Here is an 18058-nt window from a genome sequence, read left to right as displayed (position 1 = left end):
CCCCCGGCCTTAGCGCCTTGCTCCCACAGCTGGTCCAGCAGCATCAGTACCCGGGCACTCGTTAGCAACGCAAGCTCCCGGCCCCACCGCTGACCTCTGAGTCAGAAGCTGCACTTTCCCCAGGTCCCTGCCTGCACGCTGGCCTTTGGGAAATGCATCTTGGGGTCATCCGGGCCTGCGGACTCAAGCACGAGCTTAGCCTGGTGTAGAGGCTCCCACTGTAGCTTTCAGCTCCTGGATCCCTCTCCCAGGCCAAGCATCCTGCCCTGGGTCCCCGGCAGTAGCTCTAGTTGCCAAGCTCTGGGGGAGCAGAAGGGGCCCACCGGCCTGAGTCATGCTGGGGCGAGAAGACGGCCTGCCAGGAGCTCATTTTCTGTACTGATGGGCCTGATTGCTAAAGCAGGGGCTCCTGGGCAGAATCGAAACGCTGATTAATATTCAGCTGGAGCTGCTGATGATGATAACAGCAGGCAGATGTAAATGTCAGTCTGCATGTGGGTTTTCCCCGACTTCCCCGCCACGCTCTTCCATGGGAAAGCTGCTCATTCAGGGATCAGCAGGTATTTATGGAGTGCCTGTGAAGGCCGGGCAGAGCCTAGCGCTGGGGAAACAGTGAGAACAACAGGCCCCAAGTCCCTACTCTCGTGGAAGTGATGTCACCTGGGGCAGGTGACCTGTCCACAGGAGCCTGATCCTCAGCATGTGAGAAGCCAAGAAACCCAAGTTTGCTGCACGCCACGCCCCGCTGAGCAGGGGAGAAGGTTGCTGGGCGCACCATCCCCCAGCTGCATCGCCCAAACGGGGCACAGAGGCTGCTGGGAAAAGCCAGGTGACCCACATGATGGGGTCTTCAGTGGGCCGCTTCGACCCCTGTTCCTCCGAACCTCAGCTGCTTCCCGATCATGTACCTGACCCCACAGCCGGCGCCGACACTGGCCACCCTCCTCCAGACGCCTTTGTTGGGAAGGGACTATTTTTGTTCCATTTCAGATGGGAAAATGGACGTTCTAAGACATTGAACAGACTTGCATTAATCGATGGACTAGCACCCAGGTTGGGGTGACCCCCAAAGCACAGCTTCCTTATTTCTGCAGCGTTCTCAGAATTGGCTCGAGCTGGGCCCTGTGTCCTAGGAGCCCTGGGGGCAGCCAGCCGGACCTGCCAGCAGAGTCACGGGGTAAACACTAACTGCTCGGGAACCTGCTGATGGCGTCTTCTCCCCTCTGCCCCAGGAGTGGGTCACCAGCACTGAGCTCCTCATCTCTCTCAACCGGCTCAACACATTTGGGGACGACATCTTCAAGGACCCCAGGGTGCTCCAGTCCTACTACTATGCTGTGTCCGACCTCTCTGTGGGCGGCAGGTAGGCAGAGGAGGGAGGCGGGGTTCCGGGACCCAGACCCAGGAGCAGAAGGTGGCTGCTGTGGGAAGGTGGGGGGAGCACAGGAGCCAGGTGTGCCCCAGGGGAGAGGGAGGGAACACCTGGCATTCCAGGCCCTGGGGCCCCTCCCAGCCCACCTCCTGCCAGGTCCCCCGCGTCAGCTGCTTCGCCATGCCAACACACTGGGTCTTAGTGTCCGTTGTCCCCTCAGCCTGGAGGCCCCTTCCCCTTTCTTTCTTTCTTTCTTTCTTTTTTATTTTTGAGACAGAATTTTGCTCTTGTTGCCCAGGCCGGAGTGCAATGGCGCAATCTGGGCTCACCACAACCTCCGTCTCCCGTGTTCAAGCAATTCTCCTGCCTTAGCCTCCTGAGTAGCTGGTATTACAGACATGCACCCCTGTGTCTGGCTAATTTTGTATTTTTTTTTTTTTAGTAGAGACGAGGTTTCTCCATGTTGGTCAGGCTGGTCTCGAACTCCCGACCTCAGGTGATACGCCTGCCTTGGCCTTCCAAAGTGCTGAGATTACAGGTGTGAGCCACTGCGCCCAGCCTCCTTCCCCTTTCTAGTATAGGAATGTTACTGGCCCGCAGAAAGGCACTCCTGTGTGGCCGCTGGTCCTGGTCCTGGTCCTGGTCCTGGTCCTGGTCCTATGCGCCCTCAGCACCCGTCAGTGCCCTGGGCAATTTGTCTCTCCTCCACCTCTGTCCCCTCCAGGAAGCAAGGGCTGCACGGGGGATAGAGGCCTGTCTCCCACCTCAAGTCCCACGACCCGTCTCACACGTGGCCACCTGGGACGGGGTGCCCAGGGAGGACTGTGGGACGAGGAGGCATGAATGTCTTCCACGTAAATGTTTCTCAGGTTTCTTTGAATGGAGAGAGGAAAACAGGTGTGTTCCTGCCCCAGTCACATGGGGACGACAGACACTGATCAGAGTGCTCCCCAGTAAACGCATAGGCCCGCACCAGGAGGACAAGGAAGGGGAGGAAAGGCAGAGCATATGCCTGGGGTCGGGGAGGGCGGGAGCTGGCGCTGCAGGTGGGACCTGGGAGTGGGAAGGCTGGGGTCGAGGACCAGGGACAGCCGGTGGGGCTGGGTGGAGGGCGGGCAGGTGGGCGGGCGTGGAGGGGTTGGCAGAGTGTCAGGGCCTGCGCTGGTTTGGCCAGGGTAGTAACAGAGTCTGATTTTTAAAGCACCCCAAATCCCTGAAAGCCAAGTGGGGAGGATAAGAGGAGAGAGGAAGTCAAATGTCAGGAATTGGGCGGGAGACGGCTGCTTGGACCCGGGGGGTAGGGGTTGGGGAGCAGGGGTCTGAATGCGATTGAGGACGGGAACGCAGCTGTGTGTGTGAACAATGAGCTGTGGGAGTGGAAGCAGGGATGACCCGGACTCTGGGCATCCACAGTTCACGGGCACTTGGGCGGCCTTAGAGAGACGGCAGGGGGACCAGCGAGACGCCCGAGTGCCTGCTTTGGGTGTGTGAACCCCAGGGAAGGCCGGGGCTGGTACCTGAGGGCCTGTGCGGCCGCGAGGGTCGCTCTGCTCCCACCTGCCCCTTATGGGAGTCAGTGAGGGGAGCTCCCCGGGGATGGCGGCCGTGGCCATGAGCTCCAGAGCCAGCTGTCAGGGGGCTTCGGGCCAGAGAATAGCTGGGCTCCAGCTGCCAGAGCCAGACCACCCTCAGGCCGCGGCTGGCTGGGGAGGCTGCTCACGGCGGGGGACGGGTGGTCCCCACAGTCTGTGTTCACAGTGTAGCCCGGGAGTCTCACTCTCCTTCCCCGGGTCAGAGGATTTCACAGGACGGGTGCGCGCAGCACCCCCTCCAAGACAAGGGCAGGCCCTTGTCGCTTCCCTGGTGACCACTGTCCCCAGGATTACCTGGCACCTGCCTCACCCCAAGAAGCCCTGGGTGCTGCCTGCCTTCCCTGGGCCCTGTGAGGAAGCCGCGCCACATGCCCTCCCACACACTCTGTCCGCATATCAGCTAAAGCACCTGGAGCCCGGGCAGCGGTCGGCAATTCATCAATACCCACTGAGGGCAGAGTGTGGAATGGGGCTTAAGAGAGCCACCGAGTGGCCCCAGAGGAGTGTCTAGGACCTTGGAATCCACTGAATCGGTGAGGATGGGCTTCAGTTCCAGCTCAGCCGCTTAGAGCTGTCAGTTCCAAGGCCTGAGCCTGATTCCTCGCGTGTGAAATAGGGACGCGAATGTCCCTTCCGCCTCTGGTGAGACCCTAGCCAGAAGCTGTTGCCTTGGCCAGGACTGAAAGCTGTGGCTGTCTTCTGAGCAGCTCGGCCTGACCACTCGGGACAGGGACAATCACTTACAGGGTCAGGCTCCACCGAGCAGGCCACGGGTTCCCAGGGCACCCCTGTTCCTGCCTGGTTCTACCTGTCTCCTGACCCTGTGTGTGGAATGGGGACACAGGCCGGGCTGCTCTCAAAGACCCCGTATTCGCCCATTCTTGTACTGCTCTAAACACCTGAGATGGCCATTTATTAAGAAAAGAGGTTTGATTGGCTCACAGGTCCACAGGCTGTACAGGAATCATGGTGCTGGCATCTGCCTGGCTTCTGGGGAGGCCTCAAACGTACAGTCGTGGCGGATGGTGAAGGGGGAGCAGGAGCAAGAGAGCCAGGGCAGAGGGGTGGGTGCCACACACTTCTAAACAACCAGACCCCACGAGAACTCACTAGGGTACCTAGTGGGGGATGCTAAACCATTCAGGAGAATTCCAACCTCATGACCCAACTGACCCCCACCGGGCCCCACCTCCCACACCAGGGATTACGGTGTGTGTGAGGTTTGGTGGGGACACCGATCCAAACCATGTCACATGCAGACTCGTGGGGGATTTGGAGTGAGTCACGAGCTGTCCCTGTTTGGGGTACCCTCTTTCCTGTCCTTTGGGATGCAGTTGAGGGACAGCTGCTGGAGGCGGTCCCTTGGCCCCTACACCTGTTGCCGCTGTGACTGCGGGCGCCGTCTCCACTGGGGAGAGTAAGGGGACTTCTTGAGTCCCTCTCAGGCCTCAGATGGGTCCCCTCCCAGGCAGAAGCTTTCTGTGGCAGGCACTTGCTAGCTGGTGGCTTTGGGCAGCTTCTCTATGCCTCAGTTTGCCCGTTGATTAAATGGAGATGTCAAAGGCTGGTGAAGACAGGGTGGGTTTGTTACAGAGCTCGCCAGCACAGTCCGTTCTGTTCCTGCTGCCCACAGGGCACATAGTGGGTGTTCAATGAGGCCAAGATTGAGGGTGGAGTCGGGCTACACCTGCAAACGGGGCTGCCCGGTGACTGACCCCTCCTCTGCCCCGCTGGCACCTGCGGACCCCCTTCCTCCCACGTCTTTTCCCAGGTGCAAATGCAACGGGCACGCCAGCGAGTGTAGCCCCGACGCGGCGGGCCAGCTGGCCTGTCGGTGCCAGCACAACACCACCGGCACGGACTGCGAGCGCTGCCTGCCCTTCTTCCAGGACCGCCCATGGGCCCGGGGCACCGCCGAGGCCGCCCACGAGTGTCTGCGTGAGTGTCACGGGGCATCACGGACCCAAGACTGGTGTTTTAGGCTGGGGAACGAACTCCCCCTAAAACCTCACGGTGGGGGCTGCTCCTGGTGTGCCTGGCAGGCAGCTTGGGGTCTCTGTGCTGCTGCAGAGATGAGGACCAGATGAAGGGGAGCCTGCGAGGGTTGCATTTAAGCCTGAGTCCCTCCTCCACCAAGTCGCTTCCCTGGACCACCTCCACCCCCGCAGAGGCACCCGTGGTGGGAGGCTGAGAAGGACCCTGACTTGCTTCCTTGTGTTAACTGCTCCCACCTAGCTGCTAATCAGAACCAGGCTGTCCCACAAGCAAGGGTTGCTGACGGCCCACCCGTCCTCTCCCACGGGCCCCCAGGCAGCCCTTGGTGTCCCAGCCCCCTTGTGATGTGGCTCTGACCGCCTAATCTCAGAGAAGCGCTGGAGAGAGGATGATGCCACCATGCCTTCTTCAGGGACACGGGCCAAGAGCAGGGACCCACTGCCTTCCTTTCTGGCTGGGGTGCCGGTTGCAGCCCCATCCTGTCCCCAGGTGGCCTGGTTTCCTCCAGCACTCCGTGCAGAGCCACTGTCGCTGGGTGACGGATCCATGCTTGCAATGCTGGCAGGAGCCACATCTTTACTCACAGGCTCACCAGGCAGGCAGCTTGGCCTCTACGCCCTGCTGTCCTCTTGGACCTGGGCCACAGGCGACCAGAACTGGGGCTGGGAGGGGACAGTTGTTCTGAGGGTGGGACGCTGTCTGCAGGAGCTGCCCTCGCTGGCCTGCCTCCACCAGGGAGTCCTCCTGAGGCCAAGGAAGCTTACTGGCTGGCTTCCACCGTCCCAGCCTGCTGCTGTCTCCATGGTGGGGACACAGAGGCCAGACTGCTTCTACCATGTCCTCAGTCCTGTGGTCACATCCATGTCTCTCAGTCAACAACCTGGGAACCAGGGTTTCATGCTTGACCCTTCCTCCCCACCCTCACCTGGAGCTGAAACAGCCCCAAGCACTGAATTCTGCCTCATGCCCGGCACTCCAGCTCGTCTAACTTGTGTCTGGTGTAGCCAATGTCTTGGGCCCGGCCCTGCCTTCTCTCCTCGCACACCTGAAGCTTCCTCTTCCCTGCTGTCCCCGGCCCCGGCCCTCCCCTACCTGCAGCTGAGGCTCTTTTCTTGAAACAAGGTGTCACTCTGTCACCTAGGCTGGAGTGCAGTGGCACAATCAGCTCACTGCAGCCTAGAACTCCTGGGTGCGAGCGTTCCTCCCATTTCAGCCTCCTGAGTAGCTGAGACGGCAGGCACATGTCACCGTGCCCAGCAGTTTTTGGCAGAGATCACCTCTCACTGTTGCCCAGGCTGGTCTTTCACTCCTGGGCTCGAGTAGTCCTTCTACCTTACCTCCCAAAGTGCTGGGATTACACGCGTGAGCCATGGCACAGGGCCGAGGCTTCCTAAAGGACAAATCACCTGCTTAACCCTCCCACGGCCCCCCCATGCTCCCAGCTAATGTTCACTGGCCACGGCAGCCCAGCCTCCCTGGAGCAAGCTCTTAGAGCCTCTGACTCCATAACTGCCCCTACACGATGTCCCCCGTCCCTGCCATCACACGACATGCCTCCTGCAGTCAGCCTCCTGGCACGCCCGCATCAGGCCACGCATCTGTCTCTGGACACAGTGTAGCCTCTGAGCTTCCGCCTCCTGTCTGTGACGCCCTTCCTGCTCCCCCTGCCTTTGCCTGGCCTATTCCTCACTGCTCAGCCTTCAGATTCAGCGCGGCCGTGACTTCTTCTGGGAAGACTTGTCCCACTACCCCAGCACAGCCGCAGGGCCCCCTCGTTACGCCTCCCGAAGCCCCCTGCCTCTCCTGTCCCAACCCTGCACCTTCGGGGGTGTGCTTGCTGGCCCGCCGTCTGGCCTGTGGGCAGCATGAGGACAGCAGGTGTAAATGGGTTACACCTTTCGTGGGTCCAGCCCTGGGCTCTAGGAACCAAGGCAGAGCCAATCCTGCACGCAGACTTTTAAAAATTATTTACTGAGGAAACAAAAGGTGCCTTGTACTTTCCGTACACCTGAGTGATCTCACACAATCGTGAGAGTCACACTATGATTATGGCTTGGAGGACCTCCAGGAGATTTTGGAGTGAGCCACGCTCTCACTCCAGAAGACACCCAGCCTCTGATCGGTGCCCATCTATCTGGATGTATATCCTGGTTTTTCCTGGGAGGGTCCTCTTTCTGCCTGTTGTTTTGTTGTATTTACTGACAGTGTCCCTTTCTCTCTTAAGGGTGTCCTGTTTTGGAAAATCGATTGATCAGTCTCTGTAGCCTTGATCAAGCTGGGCATGAACTCCATTCTGGACCGTGTTCTTGCCCTTCTCCTTGCACTGCCTGCTCATTCAGCACAGAGAGGCTGACTGGCACAGACGTCCCCTCCTACCACATCACAGGGGACTCACACACCTTCCCCTGCTCCTACCCACAGCCTGCAACTGCAGCGGCCGCTCCGAGGAATGCACATTTGATCGGGAGCTTTTCCGCAGCACAGGCCACGGCGGGCGCTGTCACCACTGCCGTGACCACACGGCTGGGCCACACTGTGAACGCTGCCAGGAGAATTTCTATCGCTGGGACCCTCGGATGCCATGCCAGCCCTGCGACTGCCACTCGGCAGGTGAGTGTGCCCCACCACCCCAGCCCCTGACCCTCGCCCTTCCCAGCCTCTGCTGCCCTGTGTCCTTCCTCTCCCAGGCTCCCTGCACCTCCAGTGTGATGACACAGGCACCTGCGCCTGCAAGCCCTCTGTGACTGGCTGGAAGTGTGACCGCTGTCTGCCGGGGTTCCACTCGATCAGCGAGGGTGGCTGCAGGTGAGGGCAGGGGGTAGTCCAGTATAGACACACTGCACTGAGTGACAAGGAGCAGGAAGGACAGGCTGACGGCAGTCCCTCCCCCTCTTCCTCCCACCCCATCCCTCCCCAACCCTCCCGGTCTGCAGCTACCTTGCCCTAAGCCTGGTGAGGGCTGGAGACACCCGGCCCCTGGGGAGGCCAAGAGACAGAAACAGACCATGACGAGACCAGGCTGAGGCCCGTGGAGGCTCAGCGGATCTTGGGGGTGGAGGGCAGGCTTCCTGGAGGAGGTGCTGCTTAAGTGCAGGGAGAGGGGAAGGACAGGTGTTTGAGGTGGGGGTAGGGTAGGGCGGGGAGGCACAGCAGAGGCTCAGAGACACACTCTAGGTGGAGCTTGGCGGGTGAGCAGGGCAGGAGGATCTGCAGAGGAAGAGCATCTGGGGGGCCTCCGGAGGAGCTGTGGACTGGTGGAAAGCAGGAGGTGAGGGGAAGCCAAGAGGAGGCTACGGCAGGAACACCCCCAGCAGCCTGCATGGGGGGTTGGCTCTGGAGAGGGAGAGCAGGGCAGAGTCCAGAGCTCAGTGCAAGGCAGAGCCGGCAGGACATGGTGACCAGGGAGCCAAAGAAGAAGACGGGGTAGAGGCTGACCCTCGGGGTTCCCGGGCCTCTGGCTAGCAGGGCGTGCAGTGTGGGGAGCAGGGGTGGGAGAGGCTGAGTGTCATCTGGGTGTGTTGGGGTGGGTCTGGACCCTACCCCAACACGTTTGCCACCACTTGATTGAGAAAGTATACAATGGCAAAAATAAAACTAAACCTGTTATGAATTCAGAAGCACTTTTTTTTTTTTTTTTTTTTTTAAATTTTTGAGACAGAGTCTTGCTCTGTCATCCAGGCTGGAATGCAGTGGTGTGATCTTGGCTCACTGCAACCTCCGCCTCCCGGTTTCAAGCAGTTCTCTGCCTCAGCCTCTCGAGTAGCTGGGATTACAAGCGTGCGCCACCACGCCCAGGATCTCTGATGGATGGGTCACTTTCTTGGCAAGATGGGAACAGTAAAGCCGGGGCAGGCTCCTGTGTCAGCCTCACTCCTGATGTTGGGAACAGGGAATGATAGGGAGATGTCTTCCTAGGATGGGCTGTTCCCATTCTGAAGCTGCTCGTTGCATTTTCCCCTTGTCCTATCTCTTTGGCAGACCCTGCACCTGCAATCCCGCTGGCAGCCTCGACACCTGTGACCCCCGCAGTGGCCGCTGCCCCTGCAAAGAGAATGTGGAAGGCAACCTATGTGACAGGTGTGTGAGCTTGCCGCAGGTGACCTGGGGCTCACCAATGAGGCACCAAAGCTGTGGAGTGTGGGGAGGAGCAAGGGGCACAGTCTTCATGGACTTGGGCGACCTTGTCACCCTGTGCCCTTCCTGGAGCACCATGAATCTGCCATACAGGAAGTTACTCAAAGGTTTTATGGCACTGTTTATGCTTTGACCCAACACAACTGATCATTCAGAAGCTGAGAAAATACGTCTTAGAAAGAAAAAATGTCTTGGCTTAGAATCCTGAAAAGAAAGAGCTGGAAAGGATAGGAGAGACCATCTAATCCAGGGATAGAAAATACACGGTGGGCGTGGCACTCCTACCACCACCTGCTGTGGCAGACATCACTAACGGAGCACCATCACAGCCCTCCCCTTTCACACTCACAGCAGACATAGCTAATGGAGCACTATCAACCCTCCCCTTTCACACCATGGAAGACAGCACTAAGGGAATACCCATGGCAAACATCACTAAGGGAGCACTGTCACAACCTTCCCCTTTCACACCGATAACAGACATCACTAATGGAGCAAAGCAGTCTTAGCCATGAGCCCTACTATAACCTCAGGATCCTTTTCAACACCCTGCCTCAGGAAGGCCCTACCCATTGAGCTGGAATTTGAGTCTGTCGCCATCTTTGCAGTCTGATCATGGTCCAAATGGGGCATCTGAAGCTCTACAAATCAAAGGGTCTCTCCCGAGGCCACAAAATCCATAAACTTCCTCTTTCTCTTTTTTCTTTCCTTTTTTTTGAGTTGGACTCTTGCTTTGTCGCCCAGGCTAGAGTGCAATGGCGCCATCTCAGCTCACTGTAACTTCCACCTCCTGGGTTCGAGCGATTTTTCTGCCTCAGCCTCCCAAGTGACTGGGACTACAGCACGTGCCAGCACGCCCAGCTCATTTTTGTATTTTTCATAGAGACAGGGTTTCACCACATTGGCCAGGCTGGTCTTGAACTCCTGAACTCATGATCCACCCGCCCTGGACTCCCAAAGTGCTGGGATTACAGGCGTGAGTCACCACATCCGGCCCATAAACTTCCTCTTTCAAGTGTTCAAGAGGCCTCCCAGCTCCAGCAGTGTGGCCAGCAGACAAACATGGGTTTAGTTCCTTGGGTACGCACTGCCTCTTCTTCCTGACTTTGTGTCTGACATTCCCCAGGGCTGCCTGGAGAAGTGGCTGATTCTGGGGCTGGGGCCGGAAAAAAGACAAGATAAGCCCGAAGCGTCTTACAGCTTCAGAAAGCAAGGAAAGGCTGAAAGACACACACCAAAAAACCCAAACCAGAATGGGGGCCCCCCATCAAAAGGACAAAGGACACAGGAGCCAACCTGAAAGAGCTCCCAGGGCTGAAACCATTTGAGCAACAAAATACAGAACGACAGTATTGGATTATAACCCAGAGAATAAAGTAAAATCCACAAATCCATACTGATGTAAATACATGCTTGAATATATAAACAGATGAGGATGAAGGGATGAACCTTCCTTGCGGAAGAATTCCTAGCAATGAATGTAGAAGAAGTGAGGGAACTAGAAAACCACTGTTCAGACCTCACAGCAGTGATTGCCACAGGCGAGAGCTGCTGACGAATGCTGACATTAGTGGGCAGAACTTTAAGGAGAGAGAGGATATTTGCATAGCTTCAAAATATCAGTTAATTACTGTGGCGGCTTTAACATCTGTCCAGGGGTTCTTTGATACTCCTCCCTCCAGGAGGTCGAGCTTGATCCCCATTTTTGAGACTGGGCTGCATTTAGTGGCTTGCTTTTTTGTTGTTACAGTTGTTGTTTTGGGTTTGTTGTTGTTGTTTTGAGATGGAGTTTCTTTCTTTCGCCCAGGCTGGAGTGAAGTAGTGAGATCTCGACTCACTACAACCTCTGCCTCCTGAGTTCAAGTGATTCTTCTGCTTCAGCCTCCTAAGTAGCTGGGATTATAGGTACCCGTCACCATGCCTGGCTAATTTTTGAATTTTTAGTAGAGACGGGGTTTCTCCGTGTTGGCCAGCTGGTCTCAAACTCCTGACCTCAGGTGATCCACCCGCTTCAGCCTCCCAAAGTGCTCGAGCCACCATGCCCAGCCTATTTAGTGACTTGCTTCTAATGACCGGAATGTGGCGATTGCCCAGTGGAGAAGACTGGGTGACAGCACCTCCAGCAGGCAACGAAGGCCGTCCTCGCTCGGATGTCATGTGGGTTTCCTGTACCCCCATGTGATATGACAAGAAGGGCACACCACCTCTGTGTATTTCTTTCCCAAACCTACAACCCTGATCTAATTATGAGAAAGCATCAGGCAAGCACACACACATTGAATGGTTCTAAAAATACCTGGTCAGTGCTTTTCAAAGAGTGTCAAGATAGTGGCAGACAAGGAAAGCCCGAGAAGCGGTGACAGGCTGGGAGAGAACAAGGATACCACTGCAAGTGATGTCGTGTACCGGATGGGATTCTGCAGCAGAAACCGGACATTAGAGGCGAGAGTGGAGAAACCCTGATAAGGCTGGAGCTTAGTTAACTTAGTTTTGACAAATGTGTGGTGGCCACGTCAGACCCCAGCATCGTGGGAAGCAGCCGAAGCAGGTGTGGGGACGATCTGTCATGTGCTTGCTACTCTTCTAGAATTCTGAGAAGAATATGTTTTAAGTGTCTTGCAGTGATTCTAGACTCTCATGGGTCCAGCTGGGATACCCCTGCCCCGCCCCTTCCCAGCCGATTCACGTGGCCCTCGTGGGCATGTCCTGCCTCCATTTCAGATGTCGCCCCGGGACCTTTAACCTGCAGCCCCACAACCCAGCTGGCTGCAGCAGCTGCTTCTGCTACGGCCACTCCAAGGTGTGCGCAGCCGCCACCCGGTTCCGGGTGCATCACATCCTCACCGATTTCCACCAGGGTAAGAGGTGCTCCCTGCACACGCCTGCCCAGGGTCTGCTCCCAGTCTAGTGACAGGCAATACCACTCTGGGCAGATCTTGCCTTGGCGGATCCCCCATCGTGGAGAGAAGCCATGGGCCTGCACAGCCCAGATGGGGTTGAGTGTGAGGAGCCTGCCCCCCAGGGCCCACCTGTGGCCCCAGCTCCCTCCCCAGTCCCTGACTCTTCTCTTCATACTCGTGGTAGTGTTGGGAGCCGGGTACCTGACCCTCCTTGGATCCCGTAGGGGAATTTCCACTCACCCTGTCGAGACTGGCCTCCCTGGCTGTATCTAAACACTGCGGATTCAGGCTCAGTCTCCTGGCCTCCACTTACTGAGCACCTGCTGTGTGCCAGGCACTGTGCTAAGCTCCTTACATGCAAGGATTCTCATTCTGCTTTTACAGATGAAGTAACTGAGACTCACAAAAGGTAGGCCACTTGCCTGAGGTCACACAACTTGGTTGTGAGCACTGCGTTCGTCAGCTCCCGAATTTTGCTCCCCACCCCTTTTTTTTTTTTTTTTGAGATGGGGGTCTCGCTCTGTCACTCAGGCTGGAGTAGAGTGGTGCAATCACACATGCTCACTGCAGCCTCCACCTCCCTGGGTTCACATGATCCTCCCACCTCAGCCTCCTCAGTAGCTGGGACCACAAGTGTGCACCACCATGCTGGCTAATTTTTATATTTTTTTGTAGAAACAGGGTTTTGCTATGTTTCCCAGGCTGGTCTCAATCTCCTGGGCTCAAGTGATCTGCCCACCTCTGCTTCCCAAAGTGCTGGGGCTACAGGCGTGCACCACCATGCCCAGCTAATTTTTGTATTTTTTCTTTTTTGTAGAGACAGGGTCTTACCATGTTGCCCAGGCTGGTCTAGAACTCCCGAACTCAAGTGATCCACCCACCTCTGCTTCCCGAAGTGCTGGGATTATGGGCCTTCGCGCCCAGCTGGGTTTTGCTCTTAGCCACTGTGGCAGCCTCCACCGTGGTCCCCAACTCCAGGTGGCACAACCGCATCTTTAGAGGGGAAAGCAACAGAGCTCAGAGCTCTATATTAAACCAGAGGCTGCATGGGCTCCAGCCATGTCCCATGGAGCGCCCCCCACCTTCAGCCTCTTCCCAGGAAGGAGCCAGGCGTCAGCCGGGACAGAACCTCAGGGCCGGCGCTGGGGCGCTCCAGACGTGAGGGCCGCGCGCCCTCTGCTGGAAGCTGTGCAGAAAGCAGGACCAAGAAGGTCCAGGGGTCTAAGGTGTTAATTAGGCGGGACTCATTTTTTTTTTCTTTGAGACGGAGTCTCGCTCTTTCGCCCAGGCTGGAGTGCAGTGGCACAATTTCCACTCACTGCAGCATCTGCCTCCTGAGTTCAAGCAATTATCCTAACTCAACCTCCTGAGTAGCTGGGACTACAGGTGTCCGCCACCACACCCAATAAATGTTTTGTATTTTAGTAGAGATGGGGTTTCACATGTTGCCCAGGTTGGTCTCCAACTCCTGACCTCGTGATCCACCCGCCTCGGCCTCCCAAAGTGCTGGGATTACAGGCATGAGCCACTGCGCCCAGCCTGGGCAGGACTCATTTTTCTAGACCCTAAGAACAGTGTCATGATCTGTTCTCATCTTGGGCCAGGCACTGGGTGTGGCCAGCCCTTCAGAGGTGTCATCTCATTTGTCTCACAGCTGCCCTTGCATTCTCAAACTTTTTGGTCTTTGGATTCTTTTTCCTTTTGTTGAGATAGTGTCTCGCTGCATTGCCCAGGCAATGGTGTGATCTCAGCTCACTGCAAACTCCGCCTTCCAGGTTCAAGTGGTTTTCCTGCCTCAGCCGCCCATGTAGCTAGGACTGCAGGTACCCACCACCGTGCCAGCTTATTTTTTTAATTTTAGTACAGATCAGGGATTTCACCATGTTGGCCAGGCTGGTCTTGAACTCCTGACCTCAAGTGATCCACCCTCCTCGGCCTCCCAGAGTGCTGGGATTACAGGCATGAGCCATTGCACCTGGCCTCTGGATCCCTTTATGCTCTTGAAAATTATTGAGGACTCCAAAGTGCTTTTGTTTATATGGGTGGTTTATATGGGTATTTGCTGTCTTAGAAATGGAAACTGTGGCCAGGTACAGTAGCTCATGCCTATAATCCCAGCACACTGGGAGGCCAAGGTGAGTGGATCACATGAGGTCAGGAGTTCGAGACCAGCCTGGCCAACATGGCAAAACCCTGTCTCTGCTAAAAGTACAAAACTTAGCCAGGTGTGATGACTGGCACCTGTAATCCCAGCTGCTCGGGAGGCTGAGGCAGGAGAATTGCTTGAACCTGGGAGGCTGAGGTTGCACACCACTACACTCCAGCCTGGGTGACAGGGGGAGACTCTGTCTCAAAAAAAAAGAAAAAGAAAAATGAAAATGGAGTGTTTTTTGTTTGTTTGGTTGGTTGGGGTTTTTTTTGGTTTTTTTTGGTGGGGGATGGTCTTTGAGTTGGAGTCTTGCTCTCTTACCCAGGCTGAAGTGCAGTGGCTCAATCTCAGCTCACTGCAGCCTCCGCCTCCTGAGATGACAGGTACCGGCCACCATGCTGGGCTAATGTTTGTATTTTTAGCAGAGATGGGGTTTCACTATGTTGGCCAGGCTGGTCTTGAACTTCTGACCTCAGGTAATCCACCTGCCTTGGCCTCTCAGAGTGCTGGAATTCTAGGCGTGAGTCACTGCTCCTGGCCTCCCAGTTCCTTCTACGTGCCTGCCTGCAAGCTTCTCTTTGTGTTGACATCTTCCTTTCTCTGGCCCCTTTCCCCGCTGTGTCCCTTCCTTCCTGCCCCTCGGCTGCCCTAGGTGTTTGCCTCTGCCCTGTTGCCTAGCTGCCCCCTGGAGAGGTACACCCTTGAGGTCACTAGCTGTGTGCTGGGCTGTGCTCCATGTTAACTACTGTGACCAGAGGGAGGAGGCACTGAACTGGCACTAGGGACCAGAAGGCCCAGGTTCCCGTCCTGGCTGGGACCCTTCCTAGCCAGGTGGCCTCCCTGCCTGTAGTGGTGTTAATGACATGGGTCACTGAAGAACAGGGTCATGAGGTTACAGGTGAGAAAGATCTCTGAGAACCTGAAGACGAGGTCAAGTCTGGTACTATTAGAGATGGCCCTGATGTCCCAGGGCCCCTATGTGGGGTCCCCAAGCTGTCTTCATGTGGAGTTCAAAATCCCTCTGAAAGGGCAGAGCACGCTTCCAGGTCAGACCATGCCCGAAGCAGAGCCGGGTCCCTGAGATTCCTAGCTTCTCCTGGGGCTCCCTCCCACCCCAAGGCCCCTGCTGGGGCTGGCACCTGGAGACCACCTTCTAGGGCCCCACACTGATCGGAGGGGTGTCTGTGTTTGCTGTCTAGGAGCTGAAGGCTGGCGGGCCAGAAGTGTGGGGGGCTCCGAGCAACCCCCGCAATGGAGCCCAAGCGGGGTCTTCCTGAGCCCAGAAGACCAGGAGGAGCTCACAGCACCAGGTACCTCCAGCGCCAGGTGGGGACTGACTGCTCTGTGTCAGTTCCTCCTGCTGCTAAACAACCTGCCACACATTCGAGGCTGAAAGCAATGCCGGGTTATTCTCTTAGAGTTCTGGAGAAGTCAGAAATGGGTCTCGAGGAGCTAACACCAAGGTGTCAGCAGGGCTGAGTTCCTTCTGGAGGCCCAGGGGAAAGTTCCTTCCCAGCTTCTGTGACGGAGTTTTGCTCTTGTTGCCCAGGCTGGAGTGCAGTGGCGGGATCTCGGCTCACTGCAACCTCTGCCTCCCAGATTCAAGCAATTCTCCTGCCTCAGCCTCCCGATTATCTGGGATTACAGGTGCCCGCCACCATGCCTGGCTAATTTTTGTATTTTTAGCAGAGATGGGGTTTCGCCGTATTGGGCAGGCTGGTCTTGATCTCCTGACCTTGTGATCCACCCGCCTCAGCCTCCCAAAGTGCTGGGATTACAAATGTGAGCACCGTGCCCAGCCTGCCTTTCCCAGCTTCTAGAAGCTGCCTGCATCCCTGGGCTCAAGGCCCCTTCCTCCATCTTTAAAGCCCCTGAGTTTGTCTCCTGCCCCACCACTGGTACAGCTCCCCTGCCTCCCTCTTGCGTATTTCCCATTGATCTCTAGTGATTGATGATGCCCAGGTGGATAACCCAGGATGCTCTTCCTCCCTCAGGTCAGCTGACTAACAGCCTTAACGTCCCCCGCCACAAAACACACCATATTTACAGATTCCAGGGATTAGGGTGTAGGTGCCTTTGGGAGGCAGCTGTTTTGCCATTAGACCAGAGTATCTGATGAAATCCCCGTTTTTCTGGTCATAGCTTTGTCACTTAGGGCTTCTTCAGTGCCACAGAGCCATTGCCACTGTCACACCCTAGAGAATCTCTGTATTTCCCATCAGCCCCTCACCCACCAGGCCACAGCACCCCAAGCCCAGGGCCGCAGATTCATGCAAAACGAAGGAGGTTCTTGGTAATTCTGACCTCTCTACCTGCCCAGTGAGGGGAACTGCGGTCTCCTGGCGACCATCGCAGTCCCAGCACTCAGAGCCTAGAGCCCATCTTTAGCCCCGCTGTGGCTGATTCAGGTCCTGCCTGTTCCTCTGACTAGCTCTGCCCTTTCCCTCCCACTCCCAGGGAGGCCGGGGAGATGATGTCACAGATGCCTTTGGAGCCCTGTGCCCCGCAGCCAGGAGGCCAAAGGCCTCTGTGGGCCCCTCTTGGGGCAGGTGCTCCAAGCTCAGAGGCCTGTGAGCAGAAAACACACTGTCCCATGGCCACTTTGCTGGCATGTGTGAAAAAAGGGCTTATTCCTGCAGGAAGTGCAAGCTGGTGCTGGCCACACCGTAGGAGTGAGGTGGATGCACGGCCTGTCCTCACGGTGCTTTCAGCTCAGCCTGCTCCAGGACACCCTGAGCAGGAGGTGAGGGCGTGGCAGCTTCTGCCCATTGCTCTGGGAGGGGACACAGAAACAAGCCTCTGGGCTGGCTGGAAACAGCATCAGAGGAAATGAACACACAAAGCCTCTGGCCAGCACATCCACTTTCTGTATTCTGCCCCATGGGCCCCCATATTCAGGGGGGCAAAGGCCAGGTGCTGAGTGAAGATGAGTATTCAGTCCGGGTGCAGTGGCTCACACCTGTAGTCCCAGCACTTTGGGAGGCTGAGGCGGGTGGATCACCTGAGATCAGGAGTTCAAGACCAGCCTGACAATATGGTGAAACCCCATCTCTAACTAAAAATACAAAAAAATTAGCTGGGCATGGTGGTGCATGCCTGTAATCCCAGCTACTCAGGAGGCTGAGATGGGAGAAACGCTTGAACCCGGGAGGCAGAGGCTGCAGTGAGCCAAGATCATACCACTGCACTCCAGCCTGGGTGACAGAGTGAAACTCCATCTCAAAAAAAAAAAAAAAAAAAAAAAAAGGATGGGTATCGAATGATTTAATTGTGCAAGCTTGGGGCATTCCCAGGAGGGGCTGGGTTGCCAATTGGTGGACTGTGATGCAGCCTTTCTGAAGACCGTGGGTTGTGGAACAGTGTTGAAACCTCTCACACGTAGAACGAACACGCGTGGCAAAGGACGGGAGAGTGAGCTTCGCGCTTGCACTGGAGATTGTTTCTGGAGGCTGAATTGAGATGCAGCTGTGGCGTGTGGCCACCAGCCCCCAGGGCTCCCTGCTTCAGGCTGCTTCTGCACAGGTGACCAGCTCCTCCAGCCAGGAGACGCTCTGGGGCAGAGGGAGGCACGGACTTGCAGTGTTTCAGGAGCTGCCCACCAAAGCTGGGGCGGGCGCACTACATACAGAATTTGAGGGACACGTAGCAGAATTACAATTCCTCACCCCCCAAATAGGGGGAGAGGGCCATTTACAAACACTTTTTTCCGGCAGTTTTGCTCTTTATTTGTCATAGTGTTTTCTGGTTTGCTATTTGATGCCATTCTTGGTAAAGGAAAGATTTAAGTTATTAGCATGAAACATTTTAAGTTATAGCATGAATTTTACTTTTTTTTTTTTCCTTTTTGAGATGGAGTCTCACTCTGTCTCCCAGGCTGGAGGGCAGTGGCGCAATCTCGGTACACTGCCTCCTCCGC

At 56.4% G+C, this 18058-nt stretch overlaps 1 protein-coding gene across 2 annotated transcripts in view; it reads left to right on the top strand.

Moving 5' to 3' along the window:
* The window catches only part of LAMC3 (laminin subunit gamma 3), a 79361-nt gene that overhangs the window by 21538 nt on the left and 39765 nt on the right, over nucleotides 1-18058 (top strand). For both annotated transcript variants that reach the window (XM_039461527.2, XM_074394614.1), the window contains exons 3-9: nucleotides 1233-1363; nucleotides 4736-4902; nucleotides 7381-7569; nucleotides 7647-7764; nucleotides 8938-9036; nucleotides 11815-11951; nucleotides 15342-15452. In XM_039461527.2, coding sequence (XP_039317461.2) covers nucleotides 1233-1363; nucleotides 4736-4902; nucleotides 7381-7569; nucleotides 7647-7764; nucleotides 8938-9036; nucleotides 11815-11951; nucleotides 15342-15452 — 952 coding nt within the window. The remainder of the gene's footprint in view (nucleotides 1-1232; nucleotides 1364-4735; nucleotides 4903-7380; nucleotides 7570-7646; nucleotides 7765-8937; nucleotides 9037-11814; nucleotides 11952-15341; nucleotides 15453-18058) is intronic.

Source organism: Saimiri boliviensis, chromosome 2 (assembly GCF_048565385.1).
Source record: "Saimiri boliviensis isolate mSaiBol1 chromosome 2, mSaiBol1.pri, whole genome shotgun sequence".
NCBI classification, from domain to species: domain Eukaryota; kingdom Metazoa; phylum Chordata; class Mammalia; order Primates; family Cebidae; genus Saimiri; species Saimiri boliviensis.
Note: the sequence above shows the minus strand (reverse complement) of the source record. Positions and strands in the feature narration are given on the sequence as shown.